The sequence below is a fragment of the Clupea harengus genome, chromosome 8, assembly GCF_900700415.2.
Source record: "Clupea harengus chromosome 8, Ch_v2.0.2, whole genome shotgun sequence".
NCBI classification, from domain to species: Eukaryota; Metazoa; Chordata; class Actinopteri; order Clupeiformes; family Clupeidae; genus Clupea; species Clupea harengus.
Window position 1 is genome coordinate 11,112,575 of NC_045159.1, and position 10,000 is coordinate 11,122,574.

At 49.3% G+C, this 10,000-nt stretch overlaps 1 protein-coding gene across 3 annotated transcripts in view; it reads left to right on the forward strand.

The window, feature by feature from the left end:
- Positions 1-10,000, forward strand: part of LOC105901022 (roundabout homolog 1-like) — a 184,035-nt gene that overhangs the window by 161,354 nt on the left and 12,681 nt on the right. For all 3 annotated transcript variants that reach the window (XM_031571825.2, XM_031571826.2, XM_031571827.2), the window contains 9 exons: positions 1,308-1,513; positions 1,830-1,911; positions 2,324-2,489; positions 2,681-2,847; positions 3,343-3,464; positions 5,754-5,988; positions 7,164-7,285; positions 7,640-7,811; positions 9,113-9,310. In XM_031571825.2, the coding sequence (XP_031427685.1) occupies positions 1,308-1,513; positions 1,830-1,911; positions 2,324-2,489; positions 2,681-2,847; positions 3,343-3,464; positions 5,754-5,988; positions 7,164-7,285; positions 7,640-7,811; positions 9,113-9,310 (1,470 nt within the window). The remainder of the gene's footprint in view (positions 1-1,307; positions 1,514-1,829; positions 1,912-2,323; positions 2,490-2,680; positions 2,848-3,342; positions 3,465-5,753; positions 5,989-7,163; positions 7,286-7,639; positions 7,812-9,112; positions 9,311-10,000) is intronic.

The following is a 10,000-nucleotide window of genomic DNA, read 5'->3' on the forward strand; positions in this document are numbered from 1 at the left end:
TTTCATCCATTATTTAGGAAAAATTGCTCCCAACCCGTAATAAATTGGACAATTCAGCTTCAAGGCCCATAAAAGCAATTGCACTGGCTGGAGCCTGGGGGGCTGGGGAGCCCACTGTACCTATATAAACAACTTGTATCTGAGTGTGCTGATGTTGTGTACATATATTAATTTAATTAACATAATTGCCTGCAGTTAGAAACAGGCAGACTGTGCCACAGAAGACCATTTTTTCTCTTCTTTTTTCTTCTTTTTTTTTTTTTCATTGGCTTTGCGTGTAATTATATGGTAATGCCGGTGCTCGGCTCGACACGGTAGCGGGGGAAATGGAAAATGGGAGTCACACACTCAATGTACACTCAATTACACTTAATGGAAATGAAACAAGGATGGAGCATGTTTGATTTAATCTGCCAGGCTCTCCTGACTTCAGACTCTGGTCTCCCACCACCACCACACACACACACACCCACACACACACACACACCCACACACACACACACACACACACACAAACTCACACACACAGACACTCACTCACACACACACACACACACACACACACACACACACACACACACACACACACCACCAGGCGGCTGAAGGCCTGACTCTCCCCCACACTGAGGGTGGTGTATTTGTATGGTAATAATGCACTAGCTTAGCCTGGAGCTATTTTTAAAGTGTTTTTTTTTTTTTTCTCTCCCCCTCTCTCATATCAGCACTACTACTGCCAGTGGTCTGGAAAGTGTGTATGTGTGTGTGCATGTGCCCATAATTCTTCCCCACTGTAACAGTGCTCTGGGGCTGAATCTCTCTCACTGGTATCTAAATGGGATTTTTTGGAGCTTCAGTGGCTCCGCTGAGGTCACTTCCTGCTGACACATGATTAACCTCACGCTCCAGGGCTGTGAATTTCTGACGTTTTTTTTTTCTTCCCTTTTGCTCGCCATCAAATCAATTTCCTTCTCCGCATCCTACGTTTCAGCGTTTTCCCTCCCTCTCTATCATTATCTCTCTCTCCGTTTCCTCTCCTTCTGCCCTTTCTCGTCATTCCTCTCATTCTCTCTCTCCCTCAAACTTCATTCCTTCTGTTCCCACAAACACACTCACACAACACCCACACACACACACACGTTTCCTCCTCTCTCATCCTCTGTGGTCTTAATTAGTCTCTTTCGCTGTCTCTCTCCATCACTCTCTCCACATTCCCATGACAATCACTTATTTTACGGATGTTTCTCACGTCTCCCCTCTCTTTTCTTTCTTTCTCTCTCTCTCTCTCTCTCTTCTTTTTTTGGCCGCAGTTGTTTCGGACCGCCCTCCGCCCATCATTCAACAGGGCCCATCCAATCAGACGGTGTCTGTGGACGGGACGGTGGTTCTGAGTTGCCAGGCAACAGGCACCCCGACCCCGACGGTGATGTGGAAGAAGGACGGGACCCTCGTCACCACCCACGACTCGCGCGTCTCGCAGACGGACGCGGGGGAGCTGCAGATCAGATACGCCAAGGTGAGGGGGGCCCTGCAGCGCGGCGTGGCGTGACGTGACGCGACAAGACCTAGCGGCGCATCCGGCGGCGGCGTTGCGCACGAGCGCCTCGGACTCAGTGCCGCTTGGTGTCAGCTGCCAGCCGCTGGAAAAACAAAAAAAAAGTGTGTTTTTCTCTCTTTTCAAACGTGTCACTTATTTCTGCTTCACTCCTTTTTCTGTGTGTGTTTGTGTGTTTGTGTGTGTGTGTGTGTGTGTGTGTGTGTGTGTGTGTGTGTGTGTGTGTGTGTGTGTGTGTGTGTGTGTGTGTGTGTGTGTGCGCTTCATCATCCCTAAGCTGGGAGACACTGGCATGTACACCTGCATTGCCTCCAGCCCTAGTGGAGAGGCATCCTGGAAAGCGTACCTTGAGGTGGAAGGTACTGTCTCCTCTCAGTCCCGCACAGAAATGCCCTTTATATACACAAATCAATGAGAATCCCATCAGTCAAGCCCCAGGCTTATATTGCTTTTGCCATTACTCCTTATTGCATTGGCGAAATGTTATCACAGTGTCATATGCCAATAAATGAAATGTCAACTTTAGTATGTCAGGAGACACAAAAGGCATATATACTCTGTATACAGTATACTAATTATATATGCCTCTAAGCTGTTTGGGTTAGCCTAGGTAACCTTAGGTGTGATAGTAAATATTAGTGCATGTTATGTCTGCATTCATGGAGATGGACCACCACGGATCACTAACTGCATTATACCAGTGAGGAGCGAGGAGCACATGTATTACAGTAAACTGTCAGTGAACGTGTCTGGTTTGCGTGCTCCTGGCAGAGTTTGGAGTGGCTGTTCAGCCAGGCAGGCCCACAGACCCCAACCTGATCCCCAGAGCTCCGTCCAAGCCGGAGGTGACCGACGTCAGCCGCACCTCTGCCACGCTGTCATGGAGACCCAGCAACGCAGGAGCCACCCCAACCTCCTACATCATAGAGGCATTCAGGTGTGTGTGTGTGTGTGTGTGTGTGTGTGTGTGTGTGTGTGTGTGTGTGTGTGTGTGTGTGTGTGTGTGTGTGTGTGTGTGGGTGTGTGTGTATCCATCCTGCAATCTCTCTCTCTCTCTCTATTTATTTACCTCTCATGAGAAATGAAGGCACTGGTTAAAGGAGTGTTAACCCTGTCTGTCTCCCATAGCCATGCATCTGGCAGTAGCTGGGTGACCCTGGCTGACCACGTGAAGACAGAGAGCTTCGTGCTGAAGGGCCTGAAGCCGGCCGCTGTCTACCTCTTCCTAGTGCGGGCGGTCAACGCCTACGGCCTCAGCGACCCGAGCCCCATCAGCGACGCCATCCGCACCCAGGGTCAGTCTCCTCCACCTGTACAGCGGGACCAAACGTGTTGCACTGCATGTTGTTTGTTGTTGCATTGTTGATGTTTACCTCAGAGAAGTAACAGGAGGGTTAGTTAGGGTTTCACACGAATGCATTATTTTATGCCCTTGCATCGTGTCCTTGCTATATAACTTTTCAATATTTCAAACCAATCAAACAAACTGACAGTGATTGATTTAGAGTATGTAAATATTAAGAGTGTGTTTATATTGCAAGAGGAGAGGCAGATGGCCTTGCTTCAGTAGAGACAGCAGTAGCAACATGAGTATCATCTTATTTAAGAGGATATGCCAGATGCATACAGTCACAGATAGACACAGAGACTCAGACACACAGACACACACACACACACACACACACACACACACACACACACTCACACAGACATAGTGGCTTATGTTCACACACACATACACATACTTAACCCCTTGCTCACTCCCACTTCCCCTTTTTGTTTGAGCACAGACACGCCACCCACCATTCAGGGAGTGGACCACCGTCACATCCAGAAGGAGTTGGGAGACGTGGTCATCCACCTCCACAACCCCGTCATCCTCTCCTCCTCCTCCGTCAGGGTGCAGTGGACCGTGAGTAATCCTATATCTATCTATAAACACCCGCACACACGTTCACTTACTCAGATACATACTCAGACACTCAAAGTCACACAGACACACACAGACATGGTCTCTGTCTCGCTCTCTCTTTCTGTCTCTCTCTGTCTTTATCTCATTCACATACACACACACACACACACACACACACACACACACACACACATGCACACACAATTCTCTAAAGACATGGTATCCTTTTACCACTCCACATTCTCAGACCCCAGGACCTTCACTCCCTCTTCTGTCTCAGACAAAACACACAACAAGACTCTCTTTTCATACTGTCGTCTCAAAATACGACCCCTCGATCCCACTCCATCCCCCCCCCCCCCCCCAACCCCACCCGCCCCAACCCAACTTCTCCTCTCCCCACGCTCCGGTGTCCAGCCAGTTAAGGGCCCGCTTGAGCCACTTCCTACCCCACTCACTCATCCCCTTATCAGGGGCCACATCCTGCTCTGGAGAGGCCCCTCAGTATGAGAGAGAGAGAGAGCTGGGCGAGTGCTGGTAGGGGGCTCTCTGACAGGAGGAAGAGAGCTGAGGAGGAGAGCTGAGCTGAGCTTGGCCAGGGAGCAGAGAGGACAAGTGGAGCGCTCGCTTCGAGCTCTTGAGGAGGAGTGGGAACGGAGCTCGCTCTTAAATCAGGACCACCTGGGCTGTCCGGGCTATTTTTCTTTTAATCAGCTTCAGCTTTCACAAGCATGCTGTAGATTCCTCTCTCTCTCTCTCTCTCTCTCTCTCTCTGTCTCTTTCTCTCTCTGTCTCTCTCTCTCTCTCTGTTTGCGGGGACAAATGGTGGCTTAACCTTGACGAATGGGTCGGTGTATACACACGTCAGGGCTGCTGCCATAAACACAGTGGCATGAATGTAAATAGTTTAGCTGAGGCACAGCAAAGCGATCTGCATGCTGAACTCCTCTGGAATGTTTGGTATTAGCAGTCCATGAGCGGGTGCTAGCTGGTATTACAGGTCCATGAGCTGGAGATGAGGCTGACTCATTTGTCTCGGTTGCTTCCTTCTCCAGTCACATTTAACCTCTGTCATTCAATACCGCCCTTGATAATGCAGCAGAGTGTCTTCATACGTGAGTCTCAGTCATGGCCCAAATATGTTAAGACTCATTGTTAAGTAGGAATGAGTCTAGATGCTGTCGTTTTGCTTGAGTGTTGCTGCAGTTTGAAGATGTTCGTATTAAGCAATGGTGAAATGGTGAGGGCGTTTTGAGCTCTTTGGATGACACCGTCTGTAGGTCCTCACACACTTGGATGATGTGGGAGGTGACTCCTGCTGTAGCCTGGTCTTGGTCTTAACTCTTTCATCGCAGACACAAACACACCAACACAGTAAGAAGTAGTTTTCTCTTTCAGCATGTAGGAGGGAGTACTAAACAGGCCATGGAAGCAGTCCAGAGCAGTACCAGTACAGACGGTTAGGCTTGTGACTGGCGTGTGATGCTGGAGCGATGGCGGGAGGGCGGGGGGCGGGGGAGGGCGGGGGGGCAGGGGGGAGCCGCCGGGGATGGCTTAAGTGGTGGCAGGGTGGCAGGAAGTGGTCGTCTCCTGCTGATCTCACTCCTGTAGGGTTGCAGTCAGAGGAGGAGACGCCTTGTAACTGAGACCTCCCACCGGGCCACATGGGGGTCTGTGTGTGTGTGTGTGTGTGTGTGTGTGTGTGTGTGTGTGAGTGTGTGAGTGTGTGTGTGTGTGTGTGTGTGTGTGTGTGTGTGTGTGTGTGTGTGTGTGTGTGTGTGTGTGTTTGATGTGTGATTGTGTGTTTGTGTACTTTGTTGTGTTACAGTAATATAGATGTGTGCATATCTGTTAGTGTATGAGTGGACGAGCATACGCCAGGCACGAGTCCTTTGAGACAGGATGTTCCCATCTCCATGGTTACCTTCCCACAGTACACCAAAGCCATGCTATTTACTGATGCCGAGTTTGGGATTTAGTGGTGCTATTTATTTAGGCCTGAAATCCTCTCCCGAAATACCCTGTTTCGATGGAGCCTTTAGCTGTGGTTTGGGTGCCTGTGGGAATAAATAGCACCATGGCTTCTGTCACATGAAATAAAAAACACATTTTATTGAACATGGTCAGATGCTCTTCTAGACCTGTACTAATATGAAAATCCAAGCAGACACAAAAACCAAATGAGACATTTCTTTGGCACTCGTATTGATAAATACATACAGAAACAATGCGTGGAGCCAGAGGGTTCAATGAGTGATGGTTTGTGTTGTTGCTGCTCCACACCAACAGGTGGAGCAGCAGTCCCAGTACATCCAGGGCTACAAGGTGATGTACCGGCCGACGTTCGAGACGGGGCAGTCCCGGAGCCAGTGGGGTGTGTTTGAGGTGCGGACACCCGGTGAGGATGGCGCCGTCGTGCCTCAGCTGAAGAAGGGCGTGACCTACGAGTTTAAAGTGCGGCCCTACTTCGACGAGTTCCAGGGGGCCGACAGTGACGTGAAGGTGGTCCGGACCATGGAAGAAGGTGGGTGCGGAGGTCGAAAGGTGTTTGTAAAGGCTGCCATCAACCCGAAGGATTATGGTAGTGGAATACAGAGTTGAGGATATAGTAATGTATTTAGGTACACTTACTATGGTGTGAAAGACTAATTGCTAACATGCTAATTGATTCGGGAATAGGGGAGTGTGTATTCACAGTAAGTAATGGAGGTTTGTGTGTGTGTGTCTGTGTCTGTGTGTGTGTCTGTGTCTGTGTCAGTGTGTGTGTGTCTGTGTCTGTGTCTGTGTCTGTGTCAGTGTGTGTGTCTGTGTCAGTGTCAGTGTGTGTGTGTGTGTGTGTGTGTGTGTGTGTGTTACATGGGCATTCGTGTGACTGTGTAAGTGACATGTGAGTGATAGCCAACTCAGCCAGACTAACTACAAATTGAGCAGCTAATTGTTTTCTGTAACTCCCATCTCCAAACCCCACTGACATGTCTGCTCTCACTCACTTACCCCCCTCCCGAGCCCCCCCATCTTAATCCCACCTCCGCAGCAGGGCTTCTGTGCCCCAAAGCTCCTCTGATTCACACCCATTAACCTCCCCACATCGACCCCACACACACGCACACACACCACTCCGATTCATGACTCCCCTCTTCTCCCCTTCGGTACAATAAACAGGAAACACATCTCCTGATTAGGCCTTTAGATGCGTGTTTGCTGGGAAACAGTCAGCACTTGTGGCCCAGTTTATGGGCCTGGGGAGAGACTGAGAAAACGCACGCCAGTCACCCAGCCGTTCTCTGTTTACTACTCGTATTGTCTCGCTTTTATGGGCTTTTTATAGCCGTTTTCCTTTTTCCTTTTCTTTTTTTTTTCTTTCTTGTGGTATCCTCTGCTTGATAGCATATGGAAGACGGGGATCTGGCCCTAGCTAGGACCTGTCATCAATTTTAGGTTTAAGCAGGGTTTAAAAGTAGGACAGATTGATAGAGGATAGGTGAAGGTGAGGCTGGAGGCTTTTTTTTTCCTGTCCTTACATTCTTCTCTAACTCTCTCTGTTCTCTCTCCCATTCCCTTTCTACCTCTATCATTTCCTCTTTCCCTCTTTGCCCCCCACCTTTTCTCTGTCTCCTTCCTTCTCTCTTTCTCTCTCTCTCTCTCTCTCTCTCTCTCACTCTCTCCCTCTCTCTGTGACTCTTTGCTCCTCTGCCACAGCTCCCAGCGGGGCCCCACGTGGCGTAACTGTGACAAAGAGCGACACCAATGGGACCGCCATCCTGGTCGCCTGGCAACCGCCTCCCGAGGAGGAACAGAACGGCGCGGTACAGGAGTACAAGGTAAGCAGAGGACACCGTACCCCTCTCTCCACGCACACTGCCTGCTCCCTCCCTCCCTCCCTCTATCCCCACACTAGCAGAACCCACCATGCACAGCACCAGCTTAATCTGCACTGACAAGAGAGAAGAACTTTAGCGCCATCTTCTGGTAAAAAAGTTGCCCCACTGACCTAACTTGGCAGATTCCTCTGTGCAATACGCACATTAATTATTCCACTCTGCCATAAGTACATTAGTGTTATGTTGTATTGGGATACATCTTACATCATTGAGACTTGTTTAATGCATATTTACTAGGGAGTGTGTGTCTAGTTGCTTCAGTGACTTCCATCTCTCTATCTTCCCTCTCTGTAGATTTGGTGTCTGGGTAATGAAAGCCGTTACCATGTCAACCGCACGGTGGACGGCTCCACCTTTTCTATTGTCATCCCCAACCTTTCGCCCGGCATCCGATACAGCGTGGAGGTCGCCGCCAGCAACGGGGCAGGCCCAGGGGTCAAGAGTGGCATCACCGTCTTTGAAATAGGTGAGAGTTCAGCACACACACACACACAAACACACACAAACACACAGACACACTCATATACTCTCTAAGAAATACGTAAGTCCTCAAGGATGGTCTTCAATAAAAAAAAGAAGCCAAGTTACAACCCTGTGAAGGTCGACATCAGACATGTAAAACAAATCATAAAATAGCACATGGTCATTAACTTTTACACTCCTCTATGGGAATAAATCGCTTAAGGATCTGTCTCCTGCTTTGAATCACTGCTGAAGGGGACAGTCTCCTCTCCAGCTGCTACTTCTAAAGACTCAAGTGTCTTCCTGTTGACGACCATCAGAGATTCGACTCGGCGCATTAATCTATGATGCAGAGAGCAACACAAAAAAATGGCTGTGCCCGCTCTTAAGTGTGTCTGTGTATAACCACCATGACCAAATGTCAGAGAGAGAGAAGAAAGAAAGAGAGAGGGAGGGAGAGAGAGAGACAGACAGAGCTAGCGTGTCCAGACTTGAATCAGTCCCGTCTCTGTCAAACCCCACAATCTCGCTCGTTCAGTCGTGCAATCAGAGGTAGTTGCAGCTTCGTCACAGTGGTTCGACTTTAGATGTGGTCTGCTGAGACATGCAAGGCTGGTGTTGTCACACAGAGATGTACACACGCAGAGAATCAGCGGTGTGTGTGTGTGTGTGTGTGTGTGTGTGTGTGTGTGTGTGTGTGCGCGGGTGCGTGTGGTTTGTTTTTTGCCGCTATCCTATCCTCTAATGTTTTCACATGATCCGTATCAGCCTCCTACAGCATCCTGTGTAGTGTTGAGCGCCTCCTCAGAGCTCCAGGCTGAGGCCATAAAGAGTGAAGGAGTAGAGGAGCACTCCGAGGGGCCTGATGGATGTAGGGAGGGAGGGCGAGCAGGAGAGGCCCATGGCCATGGCTGCTACTTTTAGTCACAGTTGTTTGTGTGCGCATGTCATTGTACTTTTATCTTTGCCTTTAGCTCTGTGATCTACAGTAACTGCGACAGACATCGTACTCGATTTACAGTCATGGGTTGTTGTTTTTTTTGCTCTTCTCTCCTCTTTCCTCTTCTCTCCTCAAACTGTCATCATCTCTTTTTTTCTTTTCTTGTGTTATCCTCTTCATCCATCTCTTTTTTTCTATCACTCTCTCATCCATCTTTCTGTCACTCTCCTTTCCTCCCTTTACATCTCCACCTCTCTATTTCCCTCCTCCATGACACTCCCATCCGTCTCTTTTCCTTCTCCACCTCTCTCTCTCTCTCTCTCTCTCCCCCTCTCTTTCTCTCTCTCTCTCTCTCTCTGTTTTAGATCATTTGGGCGAGGTGGTGGAGAGTGGTGTGGAGAGGGACACGCTGTCTCACATCTCAGACGTGGTCAAGCAGCCGGCCTTCATCGCGGGCATCGGCGCCACCTGCTGGCTGGTGCTGATGGTGTTCAGCGTCTGGCTCTACCGCCACCGCAAGAAGAGGAGCGGCCTGAGCAGCAGCTACGCCGGCATACGCAAAGGTACAATTCACCTGTGTGTGTGTGTGTGTGGGTCACTCTGTGTGTTTGTGTGTGTGTGTGTGTGTGTGTGTGTATGTTGGAATATGTAGAGGTAGGCTTTGTGTGTGTGTGTGTGTGTGTGTGTGTGTATGTGTGTGTGTTGTTCTTGTCTGTGTGCATTCTGAAAACATTACACAGCTAAATGACTGTTTCATTAGCTTTCCTCACTTTGTCTGGAGCAACACACAGACTTCTGACCTCCAAAACGTAGAGAGGGAATGAAACAGAGAACAGAGAGAGAGAGAGAGAGAGAGAGAGAGAATTAGAGAAAGACCTTCTCTCATGACACTAAAGCTCACCTCCTGTGGTAACAGACTGCCAAACCCATGACCTTGGTGTCTTGGTGCCTTGCTCTACCAGTTAGTGCTACAGGAACACATTGGGTCTGAGCATGTGAAACAAGGTCAGGCTATGGGGGTTAGAGTTAGCGTACGCTAGTGAGGGAAAACAAGTGGGGTGATGAGAGGAGAAGATCATCAGGTGACAGCACGGAGAGCAGGGCAGAGATGGCATCCAGGTGCCGAGATGGTGTGCCACCCCTTGCTGAAGGTCAGCGACAGGGCACAACACATGTTGTGCAGCAGTGATCATTTGATTTCTTTCATTCACTTCTATCACATTAAGCATTTTTTTCTCTCACTCTCTCTATCT